Consider the following 25,744-nt stretch of genomic DNA (forward strand, 5'->3'; position numbering starts at 1 on the left):
TCTATATCCAGTCATGACTTCCCTGTAGGAAAGGAAACAAGCCTTTTGCATCCAGCTACATAACGGTTGAGACATGTAAAACAGAACCAGGCATACGTGCATCTTTTTAATTCTGACGAAAAGAATACATTCACATATTTCTTTCTTTGTGACGTTAAAGTAATGGAGAAAAAATAAAAAAGACAAAGTGCAATTACCTAGTTCCTTCAGGACTTCAGTCTTCAATCTTCCAGGTCGATCTTTTTCCTGAATGCAAAAACCAAAGGAGGGGATACGGTGAAACAACCTGAAGGCCTTGACTACAAACGTCTTGTCCTCAAAGAGGTGGTAACAGTCACTGGAGACATCCAGGGGGATTGTTCTGCCTGGCTGCTCCTGTGGGTGCAGAGGACCGCGCTCCGCTGTTATCTGAAGGGACACAACATCAAACATGAAAGGTTACATGCTCCTGTTTGGGTGGAGAACACCGTCTCTTGAACTTAGGATATATTTTCATATAAGTTTATATATATGAATGGAAGCCAAGGTAAAAATTGGGCTGTTTTTTATTGTTGGCATTTGGACACAGTAGTTGTAAATTACAATTATTAACATTGCGAAATGAATGAAGATACAGTAAAGTGCATACACTGATCTCACAAAAAGGAAAGAAAATATAATGCAAGCAGACACGGTACACATGGATTTTGTTAAATGCTAAAGCACAGTAGGTTAAACCCCATTAAATGCTTCTGTAGTGCAGGGTGGAGTAAGGTTTAAAAACAATCAGCACTACTTAAGGTTGTGCCAGGCGTGACGTTTTGGGTTTGGCCAAAACTACAGGCCAGTAGGCAAAAGAGAAACTTTTCACATAGCCTCTTAAATATGATAGACAAAGTATATGAAATCTGGAAAATAATATTACCATGATATACCAGTATATGAGTCCAGTACTGTTAAAAGTATGTTGTACTTTGCACTTTATGAGCACCAAGGTGTTACTTATCATCACACAGGATTAACACCAAAATCAGTCAGTTACCTCCAGGCTGAGCTGTCCCTCCTGTGGACTCTGTTCAGTTGTGGGCTCCAGCTCATGTACTATAGCAGCATAAAGAAAATAGATGAGACAATATAGACATTAGAATTAAGCACAGTTAAACAACAGAGATAAGAATGAATTCAGTAAATCAGGCTGGTAAGTTATTTTGCAGTGTAAAACAGATCAAATAGATTTAAAAAAAAAAGTGAAAAAAGTGTTGTTTCATAAAAGGAAAAAGTAAACATCATAGCTATTAGCATAGCTGTCAATGGGATTAGAGAGCTAGTTTCAAACTGTCTGATCCATCAGAATTGTATGCCTCTGGGTTAATCAATTCCTTTTAATGACTCCAGCATGCTTTTCTGACAACTCGTGCTTCAATGCCTCTGGAAACTTGCTACAAGGAGTCATGGCAGACAGAAAGAAACAAAGTGTGACTTCATGTCACAAAGCAAGATAACAACAGTGCTGTTTGTATGTCTTTAAAAAGAAAATTTCAAGTAAGGATGGAAACACCAGTAATATACTGAAACATCTTTCTACACAACATGGTTTTAAATTCCAAAAATGCCGTGTTTTTGAAACTTGTTTTCTTTGAAAACAAATGCTGCAAAAATCCTCTCATTTCATCCACACTGTGTTCAGACTCAGAGATAATAAAGCAGCTGCATTAACAATGAAAACCTGTGAAGAACTATTTATAATCCCCCACAGTAAACTGACCAGGAATCAATAAGGAAACTGATTAAATGTATTCAGAACACTAACAGTATTGTTAATAATAAACTCTCATCAATTCCCATCTCTAAGCATAGCTTTGATTTGCTACTGAAAACCAAATAAAGTTTTGCAAAATATTATCTTATACCTACCTTACAATTAAAACGACTACATGTTCTATTACATTTCCTTTTTAAATGCTGCGTGTTCAATCAAGATCTTGACTACCAAGTAAAAATGTTCTTAGTTTGGATTAGAGCCCAACTGATATGGGACCAATATCGATACCGATTTTATATTGAAAAAATTCATTGATCAGCGATATGGTGACCAATACAGTGGAATTGTGAGCTGAATAAAAAAAGATAATTTCTATGTGAATTGTGCACTGAGTTTGCACCGATAAAACTATGCAAAAGTATTCAGAAGGCTGTTTCTTAAACAAACAACTTTTATTTAACACTTTACTTATTTAACATTTCACACAAACAAAAATGAAGAATATATAAAAATAAAAAAGCATCAGTACTGTATGGTCTTTGCTGACCATTTAAACAAAGAATAAATACAATAAAATGAATAGCTAAATAAACATCAGTACTGTTCATTATAAGTCAATTGCTGAACATTTCTAAACCACCCAAGCATAATTTTCTGCATTATATGGCCTGTAAAAGTAAAAAGGAAAAGTTAAAAAATAAAAAGTTTTTTTATCGGTGCATATCGGAAAAAATATACGCCGATGTTGATATGCTCCAATATATCTGTGAAAGGCTCATATTGGCCGATAATATCAGTTGACCGATAAATAGGTTGGGCTCAAGATTTGATAGCAATCCATTATGTAGCAGACACACTCAACACACAGGGGAGGTTTGATCTGCTGCTAAAAATGGGAGTAAACATTCTATGTACTTCAAACTATGCATGCTTTTAACCTATAGGCATTTCTTTTGTTTCCAAAAAGCTATGAAAATACTAATTTTGACATATCAGAATGAACTCATATATTCTCTGAAGGAGGCAGTCACACTCAGAGCAAAGAAAGCACAATTTCGTGTCAGACTGTGCAACCGCAGTTCACACTGGCTTTGTGCTGACTGACAGATTACCAGTGTTTTCAAGACTTAAATAGTATGGATACATAACAGCTCAGGTGGTACGTTTTGCACCTACCTGCATAAGGGAAGAGCAGCTGTGATCCTGTGAGGCCAAGTGTCACCCTTAGAAAGTGCCGGAGGCCCCGGGGCCCATAGATGTCAACACAGTTCAGGTTCTGCTGCTCAGGGTTGGTGTTGAGGCTCACAGTGCAGAGGAGACCAGGCAGACCAAACAGGTGATCTCCGTGCAGGTGGGAGATGAAAACCTTGGTGATTCGACCTGGGTAGAAAACAGGACATATTACATTACAGGTGGTATAATGCAGAAAGACCTATTATGTCTGAGGTACATAATACTGGATGTAGTGATATAAAAGGCAGTAAATTAATATATACTCATCATATTACTCATTCATTATGCTCCAAAATCTTCAATACTGACAGACACTAAGACATTTTGTTATATAGAGAATACATTCAGTGCAGTATGTCATAAGTATAAAATAAAAAGCCATAGTATAGTGTGTCATAAAAACATCATAAAAAAGTCATAGTATAGAATGTCATATAATATCTTTAAAAAAACATAGTATAGTATGCCGTGAAAACATCATAAGGTCATAGTATAGTATGTCGAACAGGTATTATTAAAAAGCCAAAGTATAGTGTGTCATAAACATCATAAAAAAGTCATAGTATAGAATGTCATATATCATTAAAAAGACATAGCATAGTATGCTGTGGAAATCATTTAAAAATCATAATATTGTATGTCGTGGAAATATCTTTAAATAGATCGTAGTATAGTATGTCTTTTTCATGTGTCTGAACCATCTGAACATGTTTTAAGGACATCCAAAAATTAAGTGGACTTTTGATGAACTCAACGCTGCTTTTCAATTACTTTAAAGACCTTGTTTCAGTTTCCCAGTAACATTTAAAGGCAGGGAGAGGAGTGACTGACCGGCTCTGAGCTGGCTCTTCATCAGCTGGGTCTGGGTCCCCTCCCCGCAGTCAAACAGCCAGCACTCCCCCTCAGTCCGCAGCACCAGAGCCGAGGCACCGCGGTGAGGAGACGGGTAGGCCGAGCCGGTCCCGAGGAAAGTCATATCCATGGTCATCTCCCCCAAAGTTACACGACGGCGGCGGAAAGTGTGAAAAGTGCTAACAGCTAAGACTGATGCGGTACGCCTGCCACGCTCATTGTAAACAGTCGCCTGGTGATGACGTAACACAAGCGACGCTGCGGCGTTTAGAAAAGTCGGACTTCTCACATAGTTTCTTATTCAAAGCTACAAATGGCTCAATATAAAATCTGTGTACATAGAGGTACATTATTGCCCATTTTACGAATGAGAAATGTGTTATAGCATTAGGAGTTTTATGTGGAAAGTCCACTCTAGTATAGGATACTGTTTAGAACTATAAAACTGATTTAAAAAACATACAATTGTGTTGAAAACAGGAGTTTTTATTGAGAACAAGACTTTGTTCACAATATTGTCTCGTTATTGGAGAAGTTTAGCATACATAATGTAGACAGGCCTACTTTAAGAATAAACCCAAATTGAACCTCTGAGTTAAAACTCTTGAGTAAGTCACTAAAACTTAGTGAAGACAAAAAAGCTCTTTTTCATTACTAAATATGTTAAATTAAAAATAAGATGGAACTGTATGTATATTTGGGTTTATTTTCTTATAATTTTTATCTGGTTTTAATCTTGCTCAACCTGAGGCAGAGGTTATTTGATGACTAAGATTGGAGAATGTGCCCTTGTTCGTCTGTAGGTTGCCTCCCAAGGTATTAATAAATGGGGGGAAAAAATTCATTTGCATGAATAGAGCTTGCATACACAATGTCAGTTGCATCAGTGTGTTAAAATCCCTCCGAAACTCATTTAGTTGTGCTGACTGTTCTCTTGATGCTGATATGCTGATTTAGGAGGGCAACAAATTCAATAAAAACTTTAATTTTCATACTATTTACCTCTTTATTGCAGTGACATTTGTCATAGATTCAAAAACATAAAAAATTATATGACATCAAAATAACCCAATACAACATCTAGAACTAGACTGAAATACATAAATTGTAACAGTGACTAATTCCGCAGCAGCTGGGAAAACAACTAAACTAAATTTGGAAGAGTTAAGTTGCTCACCGAAAGAAAACATTTACACATTTGAAATCAGCAGCCCAAGGAGCCAATCAAACTGTATCAAACCACATTTATTCTAACTGCAGTATGCTATGAGGTCTACATCAGGGAAACATGAAATGACTACACACTGAACATTGTGCAGGCACTTTGATGCAAGCGGTTCAAAGGTCCTAATACAAGATCCTGAGATTAAAATTTACAGTGGTCTATATTTAAACATATCTAAGACTAATGCATGACACTGCCAATGCCCTTGACAATTGTCTATGGAAATATTATGAATGAAGCAAGCTAATTGGTATTTCTAGCGTAACTTTTAAAGTTTTCAGTTAAATGTGTAGCTGGGAAATCACTGGATTTGACTCAAATGTTCATGTAAACAACCTGCCACATTAAAAATAAATGCTCTAGCATTGCTTGGTTTCATTATAACAAATATATGTTTCCAATAACAATCCATCTGATTTTGTTGTAGGCATCGTTACCTTTTAGAGTCTAGTACGACACTGGTTCCCAACCACCATTCAGGGTCACCAAATCTTCACAGGGGTGTCTCGAGGCCTTCTGGATTGGGTGTAAGAAAACATTTTAAAAAACACATAAAGCATAAATCTCAGCATTTTATTCATTTCTGGCAATAAAACTAAATGAAATTCATTCACTACCTGTAACTGCTTGTCATATTAAGGATGACGGGAGGGCTGGAGGCAGTCACCAGACTATCACAGGGCTGACACGTAGAGACAGACAAACATTCACGCTCACATTCACACCTACGGCCAAATTATAGTCACCTATTAATCTCACTTGCATGACTTTGGACTGCGGGAGGAAGCAGCCAAATGAAACAGTTATTTTTAAAGTTTGGGGTCGAAATATATACTAAAAAAAATCACAGTATAAGGGCAAAGTGAAGACCTGAATACAAGTTATGCTCACAGAGCTTTAACTCTGGCATTCAAAACGTACGCAGTTACAACAACCTAAGAGCTACACAACAATGGACAAGCTTCAGGGAGACGATAACACTGTATTTGTCTGAAAAGAAGCCAATGAAGTATGCATAATTGTTGAAAATTTCAGAGAAACCATTTCTGGTTCAGTGGTCACAGGAAATGTGCTCAAAGCTCATAAAAATCACCCACTTTTTGTATTAACTGTACAGTTTATCAGTTGTTCGGTGCTGATATTGTTATGCACTGAACATAATATGTAATGTTCATAAGATATCTCACTTAGTCAGGGGTCATCAGTTTACTTCACGATAGAAAGGGGGCCCTTTAAGGAAAAGGTCGGGAACAACTGAAGTTTGACAGTAAGGGTCGTTTGGGCAAAATGTCAGTTTCAAGATATATGCCACCTTTCCAGCAGAACTATTTTATCGCAATTTTACTATACCAATAATATGATTCTGAATAAAAGTTGACATCTACTCTGACTCTCAGAAAAATCTAAAGCTTTGATTTTAAACAACTTTTTGCCATTTTTGCCAGGTACTACACATATAAACTTGCCCATTTTTCATCTCTTTTTTGTGTTAATCTGAGCTAATGTAACTGTTTTGGTGTTTTTATCAATGATCACATTGGACCAGAACCATGACTAAAAATGTAGCTTGTAAGTCTGTCTCAAGGAGTGAAACCCACACATCAACCTGCCGAAACATACGTGGATTTACTTAACACAACTTTATAAACACTCTTTCAGTAGACAGTCTCAGTTTCCACAAAACTGTATGAACAGTAAACAAAAAATAATTAGAATAAAAAATAATGTTTATCTAATAATTTGATACTGCGCTCTCTTAAATACTTAGGTTACATTTTAGAATTTGTTTCACAGTTAAGCAAAGGGGTACATTTTTAGGGATGGATTTTTCTTTCCCCATCTCACTTAGGAAGTGTTGATGACAGGTTTGTCAAAAAGCCTGTCATCAATGACACACAAGGGCTAAACATCTAAATACACCCCCGGATAATAAAATAACTAGAGAAATAAATACAATGTGACAAAAGCATTTCAACAAATAAAATGTTGGAGTGGACGTTCATTTCTCATGTTTTTAAATATAATTTCCATTCAATTTCCCTTCATAAAATCTCTTCATTTTTCTGAGGTCTCTCTTTATATATTCCCTCCATTTCTCCCCTGAAGTAACATTGTTTCCTGTCTTTCTCTTCAAGTTTGTACACAAAGGCTGAGTACTTTAACCCTCTGCTCCACTAGATCTGTAACCAATGTAGCCTGATATAAGCACAGGTTAAAAGGGACGCTTTACCTATTTGTCTTACATCGGGCATTGGTTTGATGAAAGAAGCCACCAGAGGCCCACCTAATGTGAAAAAGGCAATGTCCATACTTCAAGTTAATAACCATGCATTAAGTTTGCAATCACTTCGACATAATCGTGGTAAGTGCTAAACAAAGACTATCCTCTGCATCAGGAGTGTATACAACAAACATATGTTACATTAAATATGGAGTGATACCTTTTAAAATAGGTGAAAAAATATAATAATATTCTGCATTTTCTTACAAAAAGGATAACTTATTACCGGATTAAATCATGGAGTCATTTCTAGTACAGTATCTTAAAACTTAAGCAGAGGCACGGTGTACAGTGTTTTGTTCACTATAAATATAATCAAATTTATCTAGTGTTCAAATTATCTGATGCAAATTTGGTGTTTTGGTTTATGCTTGAGAGCGTACATGACAATCACATACAAGCTCTTGTGGTAACTGACTGTATAATTATATCAGAGTACTGTATTGAATATTAGTTAGTTTTCTTTTTAAAACAGATGATTAAAATGTACGTCAAGGTTTCAACAATAAAACCAGATTTCCACACTGCCTTTTCCTCCCACCAGGTGGCCCTATAGTTGCTGTGTTGGTTTACTTGTGACGCAGAGGCGACAAAGAACTGGGATGTGAAGTGAAAACAGCCATTTCTGCTCTAGTTTTTCACAAATCTAATATGACTGGTTTAGTACAGTAACACTGCAGCAGTAAGGATCTTCTACTGCCTTTTTCAAGTACTAAGGTACTCATGATCATCTCAAAAGATCTGTGATCTGTGAGTTAAGTTGAAAACAAAGGGCACAGTGAGGGTCTGGTCTACTTCTAGTTAGTCTTGGGGCTGAAGCTGACACCCGGCCAGTCGTAGGTGTCTGGCATGAAGGAGTCGTAGCTGGTGTCCCACACAGTAGCACGTACAAAGCTGTCCTTGTCCACAGGCTCAGGGTAGCGGAACGCCATGCCTTTAGCATAGACAAACTCCACCACCTAGAGCAAGAAAGAAAGAGTTTAGCAGTGACTAATACTAAGAGGCAAAGGATAAACTGATCAAACATTACTGGAGCTAGAACCAAAATATGAGTGGGAAGCAATGTTGTGTCATCAAAATGTCATCAAAACAAAACATATTTTGGACACCCAAACAAATCCCAACCTCCCAAAAAACAATCAATATCACTTTAAGTTTATGCCATGAAACATTTTCACTGTTCCATCTCTGCAGTCAGAGAGACATTTCAGATCCAGACTCCATTGATGAAAGAGTAATTTTTGCTTGGTGAAGACAGGAGCTGGCGGTCTACCATTGTGTTGATTAGTTAGGTAGTTTTCTGTTATTGTGTGACCCCTGTGAATCCAAATTAACCCTTTTAATAGCCAAATTCACACAAACCAACTGATCAAGGCAGTGGTAGGCAGCAGCTCCTGTGTTCAGCAATGTTAAACAACTGTTTTTCCTAATAGAAACTGGCTTTGAAGGGATCAAAATCAGCATCATAAATTGCTGTCTGACAGCAAGATAAAACTGTCAAAATATTCTACATACACTATACAATTCAATTGATCTCTCCAAATATAGCAACATGTGGACTGACATCTACCATGTGTAATACACTGAATAAGTACCTCATACAACCTCACTTTAATAAGGTTTGGACTAATATTAGCAGGTTTATCACTAATTGGAAAATTCAGCCTAACTAGCTGGGGCCTTTCGTTTCGTTAGCGGGAGACTTGCCTTGACAGCCATCTGGACAGAGACCTCTCTGATGTTGGAGAGAGGAGGATAGAGTCTGCCGTCTTCCAACTCTTTATCTGTTAGCTGCTCTGCAAGCGTCTGGAAGGAGTACAAAAATATTTTTAGGCTAAAGAAACAAAACATAGATATAGAAACTACTACTATTACTTGCCAACAACATATGTCTTTTTTTGCCATCTGCACAAATGTACTTTTTAATTAGACAAAATGATTAAAATAAGTTAGGTCAAACATTTACTACTCATAACTCCGACATGCAAACGTTACTTCTTCATCCAAAACTTTTTAAAATATTGAACAAAGAGTGCAGGCAAGAACTCATTCTGTGATTTTTATCATTCACTGCATTGATCAATCACGTAATCAAGTCAAATGCAGCTCAGCGAAAGAGGGAAGAACACAGATGGAAAAAGTGCAAAGCAGGATCAGCCTTTAAAAGCTCCTCATCTGTTAGCTGTTAGTCTAGAAAGAGAGGGAACAGGAGACATCAAAGGGTTAAAGAGGGTTTCTATGACCATATACAGCATACGCATACATGACAAAGTCAGCAAGAAAGTGCAGGATGGGACGGAGGAAAGATAAAGATGAACTTTAAATGCTTGTGAAATATGTGATGATTCAGACCTTCGCAGCCTCTAAGAACACTGTGTCACTGATGTGTCTTACTCCACTCAGGATCACAGCCAAGGCCACACCTGCAATGCACACACCGAGAGTTTTAAAACTGACATCCTTTACTTTTGTATTTTGTTCATCCAATTAATTTTCTCCACAGCGCAGACATTGTGGAAAAGCTAGGCTTTGGTTACCTCACTTAATTTCCTAATCTGCACTCTATTCTAGTAATTAATATGAAGTATGAATATATATGTTTTTTCACCTGGAAAGATGTAAGCGTTGTTCCCTTGTCCAGGAGTGATGACGCGGCCATCACTCAGAGTCACTGGACCGAACGGGCTGCCACTGGCAAACAGACATCTACCCTGTTGGACGGAGAAAAAAAGTGAGTGAAGATGGGAGAACAGAAATGACAACAACAAAACTAGCAATTCTACAGCACAGAAAGTGTAAAAGGTATACTATTACGAAACTCTTACTGCTTTAACCAATCGGAGTTTGCCCTCACTATATTTGCATTTTTTGGTGCTGTAGCTGCGATTTTTGCAGCTACCTGTTGGATGCATGCTGTTTACAGTGTGGCACCTGGTCGTTACCTTTTTATAAAGTCCTGACCTCACCTGCGCGCTGTGCCAGGAATTTTGCCGCACAGAGCAAAATGAGAGGAAAATACAGGCAGGGGCTCTGCAGATAAATACACTGCCACACACTTCTAATAGGTCATAAGTGCTGATTTAGAGGGATTATCTCTATATGAGTCTATAAATGTTTTTAAGGAAAATGCTTCATAATATACCTTAAATGCTTAATTTTGTAATTAAACAATTAAAATTAAAAAGGAAAGAAGAAAGGACTGTGTACATTGGTGAGCGTGTAGGCGTCCTCGGCGGTACACTCTGCTTTAGTGGTTGGGTTACTCAGGGCAAAGATGATTGGTCGTTCGTTCAGGGTTCCCATGGCCTTGATGACATCATGGGTGAACAGACGTCCAGCTCCTGACACACCTGGAGAAAGGACAGAGAATTGTTGGTCAACCTGTGTTTCAGATCTATCAATACTGCACAAGTGGAGCTCGCAATCCAAGCACACTGAGCCCTGACAGGATGATTGAATAAGCAGATAAATAATAAAATAGCCTAAATATAAATTATGGCTATTCAACTGAACTGATCCTATTTCCTGCTTGAATAATATTAAATAAATAAACAGCATTATGAATGAGAACATATTAATTATTTCATTTAGTTTCTGTTTTTGATTAATGGCTCAAACTTAAAAAATGCATATTCCAAACTGTACTGTGAGGCTTTACTGTAACACAAATACAGTCAGATCTATTTATTTAAAATACAGAAAATAAAAAGTTCCTTACCAATGATAGCTGTGGGTTTGATGGTGTTGACAGCATCTAGAAAACTCTCTACAGTCCCTGGACTGTCATGGACAAATGCCTCCTGGTTAACATCTGTTTCCTGCGGTCTGTCCTGGAGTCAAATTAAGTACAATGGTGGCGACAGTACATCAATACAAATACAGTAAATCCTCTGTTAACCATTTACACAGAATATCAACATTGAGCCAGACAGGAAGCCACACAGACATATAATGTTAGTTTCTAATTTTTGATGTCTGTGTCACACACACTGACCTTTACTAATAAGCCATGTTTATCATACATCCAGATCTTATTCCTGGCCTCAGTTTGGGTCATCCCACTCTCCATCATCGCCATGACAATCAGATTGGCAATACCGAGGGCAGCCTGGGGAGGAAATAAATTAATTGAGTTAAACATTCAAATTACTTAGAAAGCGTATCCTTTATACAATTTTAAACCTTATTTAAAGATAAGTGAATAGTCTTGCATAGTCAGAACTATCTCACTCTGTGCTAGTGCTGGAGAAAGGTCAGGCTGAACCCATCATAATTGCACACTGAAGGGAAAAACACTCTTGGTTGTTTGTATTTTCTTGTATAAACACAACTGTCTTGGGATGACTTAAGTCCAGGATGCAGCAAGAGTGTCCTTGCAAAACAGTGTCAGTAAGGATCTTGTTATTTAGCAACATTTCTGCAAAGGAAAACATGAAATGAAACAGTAAAAGATGTTTCAGCAGGCAGGTTGCTAGTTTGGAGGTTGTTGTTTCACGCACAGCATTAAAACTGCGTGTAGAGATTAATCTGGCTTTGAGAGACCAGGATTTTGAAAATTGCAGCCAGTGACAGGCCTATACCTACAGTGGGCATTCTGTGAACCAGACTAAGTAAAAAATGACTGAATAAATTCACTGTTTCCCCCACAGACAGGTTCTGGTCAATGCTGAGAACATTTTTGATTATTTTTAGGTCTGAAGTGATGCTGGACTACAATTTCTTCTTGGTATTACCAACTCTGGTCAGTAGAGGGCAGAATGGCTTTGCAAATTATTTTGAAAAACTGGGCATTCAAATTACAAATTGGAGAGAAAGAGACAAAGGCAAAAAACAAGGCAAAACCAAGAGAACTTGAACGGACTGATTAATGAATGAATATTATCTTACTTCTCCAGCTCCTAGGAAAAGCACCCGGTGTTCAGTGATGGGTTTGCCAATGGCTCTCTGAGCTGCCAACAGACCAGCAAGGGCGACAGACGCAGTGCCTGGAAACATGCAGAGGAACGCACTAGTAAACAAACAAGTCTCTGCCTTAAAGAGAACAGAATAATTTCTATTAATTTTAAAGTTGGAGGGTCCCCCTTAAATTTATTTTTTAAATTTTTTTAAGTTATGTTGTGCTTTTTGATTTGATTCTTAAACAACAGTTCATGAGCTCGTTGAGTCTTAGCAAACATATCTCCTGTCGGAGTTTCTTTGAACTCACCACAGGGTCCCTGCTAGCAAACCTTTATTTTGCAGCAGTGATGTGACATAAAGATGTAATGAAATATTTCATTTAAGCACACTACAGGTGTCTGCATTTTTTTTAAATGGTGAAATGAAAAGAAACCAACAGGTGTTGTAGAAAATCAATATAAAAACATGGTTCTTTAAAAACACCACTTGAACTGTGCTAAATTCCACTGATAACAGGTACACTTTATGGCATTATAATTAAAACTTAAGCACTGTGTGAAGGGCATTACTGTATGTGAACCTTGGATATCATCGTTGAAGGTGCAGTACTTCTCCCTGTACTTTCTGAGGAAGCGGAAGGCATTGTGGTTCCCAAAGTCCTCAAACTGGATCAGTGTGTCCTGTCCATATTTGTCCACCACAGCTTCCATGAACTCATCAATCAGATCATCGTAGGCTTGAGAGCAATCTCGTTTCTGGTACAGGCCCATGTACATAGGATCCCTGAGGAGAGTCTGATTGAAGGGTATAAGGACAAACATATTAGGGACAATGCATGTAATTTCATATAGTATACAAAATTACATACACATAACCTTCCTACCTCATTGTTTGTGCCAACATCTATCGCCACAGGCAAACATCTCTCAGGTCTGATGCCGGCACAGGCAGTGTACAGGCAAAGTTTTCCAACAGGGATGCCCATTCCATAAACACCCAGGTCCCCTAAGCCTAAAATACGCTCTCCATCAGTTACTACTACTGCCTACAGAAAGGGAGAGAAGGTGGAGAAGAAGTTTAGTCAGCAAAATTGGCAGATTAACATGTCATGAACACACAGCTGTGAGCAATATTAAACTGGACCTTAGTCAAGTGAACAGAAGATATGGATGTTAATGGGTCAGTTAACAGGACTTCCTTAGACTTACAGAGATATTTATAACTCTGATTTCTATCTATCCATAGTCATATAGCCACAATGTCCATAAGCAGCTTTTTCTATTATCACAGTTAGTTTTTTTAAATACCTCAATCAGTGGTTTTGAGAGAGAGCACTAGAGTGGTTACTCTAGTGCTCTTTTAGACTTCAACATAGATACTAGCTGACAAGGAGTTACTGTAGTGATGTTTTTAGGTACTCACTGCAACATTGGTCTCTGGCCAGTTGTCCAGGATGGATCGGATATGTCCTTTGTCCCGAATGGAGATGAACAAGCCCCTGATGAGAGAAACAAGATGATGGTTGACTACTTAAAGGATAAGGTTTGTATTTTTAAACCTGGCCCCCATTTTTCCATGTTTTGTATCTAAGTGACCAGCTGACACAACATTTTTTGAAATTGGTCCAGTATTGGATGAGAGAGCTGCAGACAGCAGCTGCAAAACACACTGTAATATAAAAAGTTGTGGCAGTAATTCACAATCAATTTACATCCACTAAAAGTGCTTATTTTTGCCTCTGACAGGCTCAGACTTTATTCTGAGTAAATGACAACATTATGGAAAGGATCCCTACAGATGTAGACATTTTTAATAAAAAGTAAGATCCTTTTTGTTTAATCACAGACGGCCCTAAAATCCTAAGCCCCAAACTAACCAGACTAAATTTAAATAAACAGTAACTTTAGCATATAGAGCCAGCATATTTTCATATCCAACTGAGTGCATTAAGGGTTATTTTCAAGCAAACCAGAGTTGGAACAGTGGACAGATGAACCATGACAGTTTTTGTGAGTTTAATGCTGTTTTTGTTCACTTTGAATAAAGTGTGTTTTAAGAAGATAGAATTACGGACACAAAATTGGGGGGAAATAGGGCCCAGGTTAAAAAATACCATAGTTACCCTTAAAAAATCATAGAAAGATTCTTTCTTTTAAAAAACAGAAAAAGAAAACATATCTCCTCCACAATAACATCTTGGTGTTGTTAACACAAGTTTAATCCATTCACCATAATGAGAAAATGTCAACAGCTACAGTCAAATCCTACATTTTTTTTTCCAGAAAAATCATTTAAATATTCCCAATTATCACTTTTATGAAATTCCTGAACCTGAATTTTGTGCACATTAGGCCTATAGCAAAGATAGCAATGTAGACTACAGGCATTAAGTCATTTTTTTTCTCCTACTGAGAGTGCAGGTACAGCACAAATGTCTGCCACCAATGTAAAACCTCCATCAAAGGCTCAGACTGTCAGTACAAAGTTTCATGTTGTCATTCCTCTTTCTTTGTTCATATGGTTGATTCGTGATAGCTTTGCTGCATGCTTACTTGGGTCTTCTAAAGATGTGTCCATAATGTGTGCAGGCCAGGCCTACGGTGGGAGTGTAGACAATCGGCATCAATTCCTCAATGTCGTCCATCAACAACCTGTAGAAAAGCCTTTCATTTCTTTCCTGGATGCCCATTAAGTAGATGTACCTGTATGGAAAAGGAGGAAAAGAGCAAGTTAAACTTTATAAAGGAGATATTTTAGATAAACATTTAATTAATAACAATGCTTAAAAGCAAAACAGGGTAAATCACACTGAGTCTATAATTTCCAGTCTTTAAATGAAATATTCCCTCACTTCTGTAGGGGATCAGTCATCTTCTTGAGATTATTCCGAAAGCGCATGGCCTGAATGTCCTGAGTCTCCACTTTGGGAGGCAACAAACCATGTATCCCCAAAATCTGTCTCTCCTCTAGAGTGAAGGCCATGCCCTGACGAGAGACACGCAGAAAGAAAGAGGAGTGAGTATGGAGTATTTACCTTGAGTCAACTAATCATTGTTAGAGAATAACCTTAAGACAAGGTAAATGAAGAGTTCAACAGGCAGCTTTGTTGTAAAATAGTGGACTGTGGTTTTGCAAATATGTGAAGAAGAGATGTTATGTTTTCACACCAAGTGTCAAATGTGAACTCCTTAATTCTGCTTGTAAAGAAACACATTTGCTATCCCATTATTTCTAATTAAGATCCCTGTTAATTTCACCTATATGTCACCTTAGAATTAAAAAGTTCTATCTGACATTTGTCATAACTGAGTTATTGTTTCAGACAACAAAAAGGTTCATATAATTTTGCTATGTGAAATAGAAAAACTTTAAAGCTAAATCTCTCAAAACTAATCAGAACGTAGACAGAATCTTGTAATTCTAAGGTGGCAATTTGCCTGAATTAATGAATGGTATTTAATATGTACACATCTATGATTGCAGGAAATGACTCATCAAAACTGATGTGTGAAATGCAATCTCTGTTGGACATCAGCAAAAGAATGACCTGTCAACTGAAAACTGGTTTTACAATTGTTTCAAATATTTCACCATGAAATTTCACCCTGTAGTAGTATATACTGTACTTACAGACTGTCTTGAAAAGAGTTAGTGTAATGTATACATTTTACAGAATCAAATGTTTCTGAGTACTGAAGTTTAAATATCACCTCTCACTGCTGCATTGTGTTCTGCTTTTTAGGTTTCAAACTCAGAATTAATAAAATCCCTTAAATTAAACAGAAATAATCATTGAACAAGGAAATGCTCACATACTATGATGTAGTTTTGTCACCAGAGGACGCAATGCTTTATCTAGGAGTTCTTAGACCTCACTGACCTATTGACTCTTGACAGAGGGACAGCTGAATGAAAGGGGATGACCACATGAAAGTAATTTGCAGTTGTGGAAAGAAAGGAAAGAGGTAAGAGAGGGGGTGTAGCCTCAAGGAAGCCAATAAGGATGACGTTGGGCAGAAACACCCCATGTATAGACGAGAGGAAGGGGGAGGAGGGCGACAAAGTGTTTTCGTGATCCTGCTGTGTATGTGAGTGTGTACGTAGGTTTACGAACCCATCTCTGAATGAATTACAGGCACAACACATGGAAGCCATAACGTCTGAGGCTGGGGAAGGGGCTGATTATTCTGTGAGAGTGATGAATGCTGGGGGCTCCCCCAGCAAAATGCTGAGTCATGCTGATGGAGCATTTCACCTCACTCAGCTCCACTATTCGGTTCCTCTCAACATAATGCAACAAGCTGCAATCCTCTGATATCTAGTTTTTCTCTTTATTCCCAGAATTGAATGTTTGAACATTTCTTGGTTTGTTCAAAATGCAGTTGAGCCTTTATTTTGAGTGTGTTGAGGGATCCATACAGGGCTGAAAAAACTAGCCTTATCTATAAAATGCAAAAATAAATAATTTCTTGAAAAACTTTTACTTGTAGTGTTTGTGTATATTTTTTAAAAATATCTTTATCTGTTTATTGTGTGCATAGCTCAGTTGGTAAAGCACGGCCCATATTCATAGTGTCCTCGTCGCAGTGGCCCCGGGTTTGAGTTTGACCAGCCGCTGGTTTTGCTGCATGTCATCCCCACTCTCTCTAATCCCCATTTTCTATCATTCCTCTAGCTGTCCTATCAAGTAAAGGCCAGAAATGCCCCAAAATAAGTAACTTTAAAAAAACTGCATGTAGTGTACATAGGACAGGAAATTGGTTATCATTTTTTAAGTTCAACTTTTGTGATATGATAATGAAACTTCCCTGAAATAATCATTTACCCAAGTTAAAATTTTTTCTTGCACCCATTAAGTTTTTTAATTTCTACATGATAAAAACTGTAAACAAAACAAAAACAAAAAGCAAAACCAGATAAACTATTTCAAACAAAATGTAATGTATAACTAATACATAAAATTGGTGTAGAGAAATACAGAATCACAGCGCTTAAAGTACATGCAGCATCATCTTACAAAGTACTTCTTAATCAATTTACTCTCGCTGACAGTGTAATGTAATAAACAATACATTTCTGCAACACTATGACTTTTACTGTTGAGGTCTGATGAGTCAAGACGACTCAGTCTGCTAATGCAAGTCACATCTGCTCTGGCAAATATAGACTTCCTATGAGTAACTAGCATACTGCTGCATTTGTCTCACTTCATGCAGTCTTGAGTGTTTTCAAAACCTGGACACGATGAACTGTATGACTTGCTAGAGTAAATTTAAGACTTTAACTTCCATCTTGATAGAAATCACAAGACAGTAATACTGCTAACAGAAGAGTATTAAAAGGCTTGTGGACTTAAAGCTTTTTCACATTCCACTTGGTTTCGATCAGCAAATTCGTTTATAAACTGGACCCAAACAGATAAAATTAACAATATGAGGAAACAGGCTGTTAGTGCAATGTGAAATGTAGCTGCTCTGTGTACAGTACTCCTTGGATTATCAGCCAGCTACCCTGTGACCAGTTTGCACGTAGGTTGGAAAGTCTATATTTAGCACAACATGTGTAGTCTAGGCTAAGTTTAACATAACCTGCACAGAGTGAGATTCTGTTACTTCAAGCAGCTATATGGCCTCATGTTTCAAATGTCATTTGTAGCTCTCAGAAGTTGGAAAACCTGAGAAGAAACCCCTACCAGCCTAACAATCCACAGCATGAATAAATTCCAAATCCAAGACGGCAGCAGTGTGATACATTACAGAGCAACTTTAACCAGCAGAAATGTTTTTGTTGTTGTTGTTTTGGGTTTTTTTTTTTTTTGTCATGTGATGTCCCCACCTTGCAGAGGCGACTATTGGGTGTGGTCACACATACACAGTAAGGCAAGATTATTTTTACAGCAATTTTTAAACATGTAATACACCATGTCAAAAGGCAGACAGAAGAAAAATAAAGGACAGAATAAAATAAAATATACATGTACAATTATCATTACTGCCTCTATAAACATATACCATGAGAGATGAATGAGTAAAAGTTTCATGACATTTTGAGGCCTTTGAAGTGCAAGTAAAACAGCACCAAACTTAATAGAAAAGCAGTTACACCAAGAAAAGTTTTTTGACCATGATTTAACAGACATCTCTGACCACACCCAACAGTGCTGCTTGTTGTGATCAGACTTGAAAAATTCAACCAGTTATTTTCAGCTTTCTGTCAAGTTTCTATATGATCCAAAATTCTGTTAATCTGCACAAAATCCCTAAATTGTATCATCTGAATTTAAGGACACAGATTATATAAGTGTTTTGTTTGTCAAAATTATGTCATTAGTTAGGAAGCCATATATAAATGGGAAAATGTGTTTTTAATTTTATTCACTTGTATTTTCTTTGGTAACTATATGGCTTCCAGTATTTTAAAAATGACAACAGAAATACAGCTGTGTTGGATTAAAAATATAAGACAGATTTGTTTAGCTTCCTATATGCCAGAGAATCATCCCAACCAAGTGTTAGAAGCTTGATCACGTCAAACAGCAGAGGAAAATTAACAAAAGCCATTAGGCAGGTTTTTCTAGGTTTTCAGTAGAAGCAATCACTGTTAGGGATTAGATTAACTGATGCATCTCTAGACTGCAAACAATTCACAGTGTTCTGTGTAACTGTGCCTCCATGATTGGTTCAGTTTTCAAAGTTTGCTTGTATTTGGTGATTGTCACACGTGAATGATGGCATATTCTTCTTCTTGTAGAAATGTTATACTTTTATAAAATTTAAATTAAGATTTCTATCACCCTGCAGAAATTTAAATACATATTTGTGTTCATTAAAATATAGAAATTTGTAGTCCAATAAACGATGGTCTGTAAACCATGACAGAACCTTCCAGTCAATCCCTGTCCCTCACACTACAATGCAGCTCTCTGCTATTCTTATCCAGGCACTACGGAAATACTGACAGCTGCTTGGAGATGGAGAAGTGTCAGAAGACTGAAAGGATAAAAAAAAGGACCTCAACATAAGGCCTCAAAAAAGGATGGGGTAGAAAGAAAACTAACTGTTCTCAACAACAACTAAATCTTGGTTAAAAAGTTTTTAAATAGACAATCTTTTTATATGCTTCAGTTATGATTTGCAGTACATTCCTCCTGTATTATTTTATCCATCCTAACAAAAGAATATTATGAAATTCTGTCATGCAATAAATTATTTCCAAACTCAGAAAACCAATTAGTTTACTTCATAACTTGGCATATTTGGCACAGATCTAGCACAAATGGGCTAACAGACATGCTGCAAGACATATTAATGAAGCTGCCATCTGTTCACACACTGTCTTTTTTTAATGCTGACATATTACAGCATTATGTCAATATCAGTAATCTACTCACTTTGTTGGTTCGAGGGTTGAGCATGAGGGGCTTTCCCTTCTCTTTGGTGTGTGCCCATCTGCACACAGAGACACACGGCCTCAGGGACCACGTTGTCCTCAACCTGGACAACATGGTGGACAGTCACTGGGCTGGAAGGTCCACTGGTGGAAAGCTGCTGAGGAACAAAGAAGAAAAAAAGTTGAGTAAATAACCTTTCCTTCTGCAGAGACAAGGCTATTCATTTTCATCCTTCTCTTCCTGCTTAGGAGAATTACAATTGGTTTGTAAAAGTTGGCCGTAGCTGCCCTGCGATGCTGAAAATTACATGTAATTTATGCACAGAAGTTTATTTTATGATGCAAATATATGGTCATCATTGCTTAATTCACTGTATTTAATGTTTTCAGCTAAATGCTACCTCCTCTGCCACCAGCCCAGTATTAAAGTGAGCTACAGACGGTTGTGACAAATTTTTATGCCATAGTTAGCGACTACAGATCCAGTATTCCACTTTGCAAGGGGAGAGACAGGCTGGTGGTCCCTTCCAAATTTTAAATTCTATTACGGCACCTTTACACTTAGACCCTTACAGCTGGAGCCTGGCACATTAGTGTCATTGCGTGCTCCGGAAGAAAGTCTAGAACATCTTCACTCTCTCCAAGGCCTTTTGTATTTTAATATGTCCATCAATTAGTGCTGAAAGTTCAGGCCTATCATATTGCATGCTCTCTGTATGGAGAGCAGAGAAACTGTGTGGCTGTCTCTCTGAGTTGAACCCATACCCTTAATATTCAATAATACTAAGCTATTATTTACTAGATTCATATTTTTTCTTTTATCTACAGCCAAGATTGGCTCTCAAGGCTAGAAGCTATCTCATAGCATTCTTCTAAGGGGTGATATCCCAGACGTAGATCTAAAAAAAGTACAGTAGTTTATATTAACACAGACCATTACCGTTGGCTTCCCACAACATTCAAAGATTAAAACAATTCCTTTGTCAATTTGAATGTTATTGGCAGGAGTGCAATGTCTAGGATGCAAGCTGCTGCTGCAAAAAAACCAAACAAGTAAGAAGAAAAAGAAGGGGGAGGAGGAGGTTTATGGTGCAAATGCATGCAATTATTTAGTGTCAACAGGTTCAGAGTTATCACTTAAGGCCATCTTTTTTTCCCCACAGTCAAGACTTAAAGTGCACCTTTGCCGCAACCTTTGAACATATGACATCATTAGACCCTATCGTACCTCGGGATGACATTAAGCTATCAGCACTGGAAATTGTTGACCTGCTGACAGACACACACACACACACACACACACACACACACACACACACACACACACACACACACACACACAAGCCTACAAATGCACTTGGTGGGCTGGACGGTCCCACACTCAAGGATTACACATGCTGACAGCAGCGGCTAGTCATTAATCTGGACGAGGATAGACAAGATTTAGGGCGTGATCTGAGGAAAAAAAGCTTTGGAAGATTGTAATAATCCTTTTCACACACAAAGACAGAGAACAAGTGAAATTCTGGTTACATCAGTCAACAGAGAGGAAAGATGGGAAGACAAGCAGAAAACATGCATCACAACTTGGAAACATAACTCCAACTAACAACCACTGAATTATAGGTGTCATCTGCAGAGTACCTGGGGGAATAAATGACTTCTACTATATTGGGAGTGAAGGAAGTAAAACAAGCTCATAAATAAATACATAAAACTGTATCTGATGGCAGAATTTCCAAAAATGACACCACACCAACAACTATTACTGTATACTCCCTTTACTCACGGGCCCCTACCCTACTTTCAGCTGCTGTTGATGGACTTGAATAGTACAGTCATTGTAAGAGCTATGTCATGCATGTGACCTGTGATTCGCTGCTATACTGTGTTGCACTATGTTGTGGTGGGTGAAAAAAAAGAGGCCAGTTTAAGCTACTCTGTTATATTTTTGTTAGTTATGGACAATTAAGAGCAGCTTTCTCCTTGTGGTAATTATTATAGCAAAAGATCATCCCTTGACTAAGAAACCAGAAAGTAAAAGCTGCCTTCCCACCAAACTTGCAGAGCCAAATGATTATTGCATATGATAGAGATTCAGGGTTCCCACACATTTTTGAGGAGAAAATTTCAAATTACAATAAAATTTCCATTAATAAATTAATACAATATATAACACAAACAATGCAAAGAATTTAACAAATTCCATGACATTCCCAACCTGGAAAACAATTGTCTGATATCCAATGTCTTTTCCAGGTTTTCACTGACAGAAGGATCCCTGTATCCTGTGCTTTTATTGTTTATGTCAATAGGGCAGACTGTTCAAGCATCACCATATTAAAAAGAGACCAAAAACCAACCACAAATGAAATGTAGCCAGAATAATTTCTCAACCCAACTATTACATGCTAACTTCTGTTCTGGTTCTGGTTTTGACCATTTTATTATCCAGCCTGAAATTTCTTCTGGTCTTTCTTAATGTCAACATGTGACCCAGAGGAAATGCAACTGGAGCTGTAAGCATGTTGTGCAGGGAACAGCAACGTGAGCTTTATCACTTGTAGTTTCTGTTTTAGTTCCTTGTAGTTTAATGACCCAGACATGCAAAATAAAGGAAGTTTTGCTTTGAAACACAAGATACATGAGGAAATTTTGTTAGCTGTTACAAGAAGAAAACCTCAGTCCGCTTAATGTGACAAACAGCACTCATCTGTGCCATCAATGTTTTCCTCTTCAATTCCTCACCACACCTCTTCTGCTTATCCACCCATATTATCATAGTAATAATCACCCACACGAAACAACAAGATCATATAAATGGAGATAAGATAAACAGAAAAAAATATTAAAACAGGATGCTAACATCCAACATCAAACAGCACTCGCAATAGTTATCTTTTATGCCAGTGCTTAATCACACTGTACTGGAGCTACTAAGCCAGTTTCTAAATATCCAACAACTTTAAACATTTCTTAACAAACAATGAGTGTCATTTTTCATTAGCCATTAGCTTGTACTTGTAAGAGAACAGATTCAGAGGCACCACTGCGGTCTGATCATGTGCCCACCTCGTTGACAAAAATATCTGATGAAAGAAATTACGAGCATGGCCAGCTGGCCGAGTCTTGTCTTACAACGACATATCCAGGAAATGCTGCCTAGAAAGCAGCATGAAAGCCAGGGACAAAGTATCACACTGTACAAGCAGCACTAACAATCGAGAGACATTTTGATGCTCCAATGATCTCATATTCAGGGGGAAAATGCTTTGACACAGCCTCTGTGAATTCCAGTCTTTGTGTTGTTCGCATTACAAGAATAATTTCTAGTTGTCCACATTTCATCTTTCTTTCTTTCCCACACATTAAGCCTGAGAACCAGATAAGGACTTCATCAGCATGTGAGCTTAGGGCATCAAACATGCTCAGGTTGTCCTTAATTGCTCATTTTGTACTTTTTGCTTCCGCCAAGTGGTCAAGTAAGTCTGCCACATAATCACTAATAAGCCAGCTTTGAGTCGGAACAACTTGTGTGAATACTTGGACACACTTCACAGCCAAAAACTGGTCTGGACTGTTTGCAACTCAAATGTTTGTATGCAATGGTTCATAAATACAGACAATTGACCAACATGGAATTGTACTACTACATTTCTTTAATGTTTATCAAAATAACAGTGAACTGGTTGAGCTTGATCTCCACACACAAATACAGTATCTTGCCAAGGCTGGAAATTGACCAATCTAACTGCACCTGACTGGATAAACTATAGGTTTAATGGCCATTACTTAAAAATGTGTAACTCTGTGCCAGCTGACCTGGACATTTCACTTTTCTCATGTCATGTTTGTTACTAATAATTTTTCACTTTCTTTTGTTCTAATGAGGCAAACAGGATACGATCTAGCCAGACTATTAAGGCTTGCATTACTGTATTTGGAAGAACTCCTAATTTAAAAATAATCCGTGCGGACAATGTCTGTATTGACTGAAGTAGGGATAATGTAATTACAAAAGTATTCATTCCGGAAATTAGTTATTAACATGAAGACAATATTACAACAGTACACAATTATGCATCCTCTTTTAGAATAACAAGCAATCAATCACCCCCGCCCCCCTCCCCCATACCTGTCAACCATGTTGTTGTTGACAGGTATTCTTTCTCTTTTACACACAGAGACTTGTCCACCTTGTTTCTTCATTAGTAACAAATGATCAAAGTCCATCTGAAGTAGTCAGATATATATGCAAAACCTGACAAGTGGTTTAGTATGCTGCTATGCTACCTACCAGGATATGATGTAAATGAGGTAATAACCGCCATCGGAGCAGTAAAACCTTCCTTATCTGTTATGTCTTTGTGATCTTATTAAGCTTAATGCATTACTAATAAAAATCGAAGCGATATTAACCATTCACTATTTCAACCTCCATCTTCTCTTTATACGTAGAAGTGGAGGGAAAGTGTGAACACAGAGCAACTACTTTTACACAGAAATAGCAGAGGGACATGTTCAAATACCTAACTATGACTCGCTACAGTAAAGCTAACCTGATTTGTTTGGTTAGCCTAGCAATCTCAGCCACAAACAAGATGCAGCTAACAACTGCTACAAGCTAGGAAGCTAGCTTAGAAATAACGTTAAAACGGACCAAGCGGTGTCGTTATTTGAGCACTTGTTTCAACCTCCGGGACAACAACGGCAAAAAGTCAACAGAAGCAATGTTTTTAAGACTGAAACAATACTCCAACACGAAACGGACAGCCTGATGACTTACATGCTGTCATTCATTCAGACCCCCCCGCACGACCGCACTTCTTGGCTCAGAAATGGGAAGTTAGATGACACACACAGACTTTCTATTTTAAGGAGAAAAGCGACTCGGCTTACCTGCTTCTAACGGTTAAAATACTGCGGTTACTTTCGTTGAACGGGTTACTGTTTATAAAGCATATTTCTGCGGTATTTCGTTGAATATTCGCTGTTGTTTGACCGCCTGGTTTGTCCTTTAACGGTGGATGCAGCAGAGTGGTGGTGAGGAGACTCTCGCGCAGGGACAGTGTGGGAGCACTTGGTCGCACATCCAATCACGTGCCGGGATTTCCTTCTTGCTTACCGTAAAGACTGCGACATGCGCAAGATTTTTTTTGGCTTGGGGGGTCAGTCGTAATTACTGTAAAAGACAGATCTCATTCGGAAGATTTCTGAAGGTTTTTCTGTTACATAGGCTATTTATATACATTGTTCTGTTTAATTTTTTAAAAAGTTTGTAGGATGCTTTGTTGGATTTTTAATCCTTGTACTGAGCGAAACGATAAGTATGGCTCAGCTGTATCATGTTAGTAATTATAATATATAGCCAAGTAGGCGAGACCATAGACTGTATATTAAGATAAATATCATAAATGTTAATATAAATATCTTTATATACAGAGACTCATGTATTGTTGTAATACTGTATCAAAAATAAGACTTCAGTCAGTAAGGTTGTATTAAAACTGTCTTTTACATATAGATAGATAGATAGATAGATCGTTCAAACGATCGATGCATAGATAGGCAAACCTTTTTATGACAATATAGGAATCTTGAATCTTAACTTCAATATGTAATTTTGCACTTATACTGTAATTTGGGGGAAAAAAGGTTTTTTTGCAAACAGTGTCACATACCCTGGCAGACTTGGTCACACACCATATTGACTTTATAGCTGGGGCCTTGGTTTAAATAAAGTTTTCAAGAGATACAGTCTGTGAACCATTTTAGTTTTTTCCCCTTCACAACCTTTTTTGATCTGCCTATTTATTGTTTTCTTTGTATAAATAAGCAATGCACCACAAAAAGAGTTAATCAACATTACATTACTTGCTAAACAGTAGAGGGCATTAGAAGTCTGCTTTGAACTGGTCACCTAACTTAGGATTTCACAATGCATTAGGTTAAACTTGACCCAAAGTGGGTACATTAAACTAGCATTTTTGTGCATGTGTGTTTCAGTTGGTTTTGCAGTAATTTGGTTAATTGTTGTTGTTTGGAAATATGCACCATTAAAGTTATGACATTATCACAAAAAATAAGGACTTCAACACAATGGTATTTTTAATATGGATCATAT

The 25,744-nt window shown here is 37.6% G+C and overlaps 2 protein-coding genes across 3 annotated transcripts in view; both read right to left on the bottom strand.

Annotated features, from left to right (window-relative positions):
• Positions 1–4,074, bottom strand: part of LOC121944878 (zinc phosphodiesterase ELAC protein 1) — a 38,898-nt gene extending 34,824 nt beyond the window's left edge. The window contains exons 1-4 of the mRNA XM_042488821.2: positions 3,806–4,074; positions 2,918–3,121; positions 1,022–1,080; positions 198–408 (exon numbers count right to left, since the gene is read on the bottom strand). Coding sequence (XP_042344755.2) covers positions 198–408; positions 1,022–1,080; positions 2,918–3,121; positions 3,806–3,962 — 631 coding nt within the window. The 5' untranslated portion in view covers positions 3,963–4,074. The remainder of the gene's footprint in view (positions 1–197; positions 409–1,021; positions 1,081–2,917; positions 3,122–3,805) is intronic.
• A 2,584-nt stretch (positions 4,075–6,658) lies between these two features.
• On the bottom strand, positions 6,659–24,701 carry me2 (malic enzyme 2, NAD(+)-dependent, mitochondrial). Of its 2 annotated transcripts, none has more exons than XM_042488326.2 (15): positions 24,520–24,701; positions 19,622–19,775; positions 15,083–15,216; positions 14,784–14,933; positions 13,654–13,729; positions 13,115–13,276; positions 12,812–13,025; positions 12,220–12,317; positions 11,327–11,440; positions 11,051–11,162; positions 10,540–10,682; positions 9,941–10,043; positions 9,685–9,755; positions 9,040–9,138; positions 6,659–8,291 (listed from the first exon to the last, which is right to left on the bottom strand). In XM_042488326.2, the coding sequence occupies exons 2-15, from the start codon at positions 19,733–19,735 to the stop codon at positions 8,130–8,132; spliced, it is 1,752 nt and encodes a 583-aa protein (XP_042344260.1). In that variant the 5' UTR covers positions 19,736–19,775; positions 24,520–24,701; the 3' UTR covers positions 6,659–8,129. The 2 variants fall into 2 exon arrangements, with proteins under 2 accessions (XP_042344260.1, XP_042344259.1); XM_042488325.2 differs by having other exon boundaries at positions 19,622–19,778; positions 24,520–24,700.
• Between the last annotated feature and the right edge of the window lie 1,043 nt (positions 24,702–25,744).

Source organism: Plectropomus leopardus, chromosome 4, assembly GCF_026936395.1.
Source record: "Plectropomus leopardus strain MGB_pleo_1.0 chromosome 4, ASM2693639v1, whole genome shotgun sequence".
Taxonomy (NCBI): Eukaryota; Metazoa; Chordata; class Actinopteri; order Perciformes; family Serranidae; genus Plectropomus; species Plectropomus leopardus.

Excerpts from the sequence above, each read along its gene's own strand:
- me2 (XM_042488326.2), bottom strand. The coding sequence starts at position 19,735 with ATGTTGTCCAGGTTGAGGACAACGTGGTCCCTGAGGCCGTGTGTCTCT. Across the intron at positions 11,441-12,219 it reads TTTTCCTAGGAGCTGGAGAA|GCTGCCCTCGGTATTGCCAA; the intron begins GTAAGATAATAT and ends TTTCCTCCCCAG. Across the intron at positions 8,292-9,039 it reads CTGTCCAGATGGCTGTCAAG|GTGGTGGAGTTTGTCTATGC; the intron begins GCAAGTCTCCCG and ends TTCTTGCTCTAG.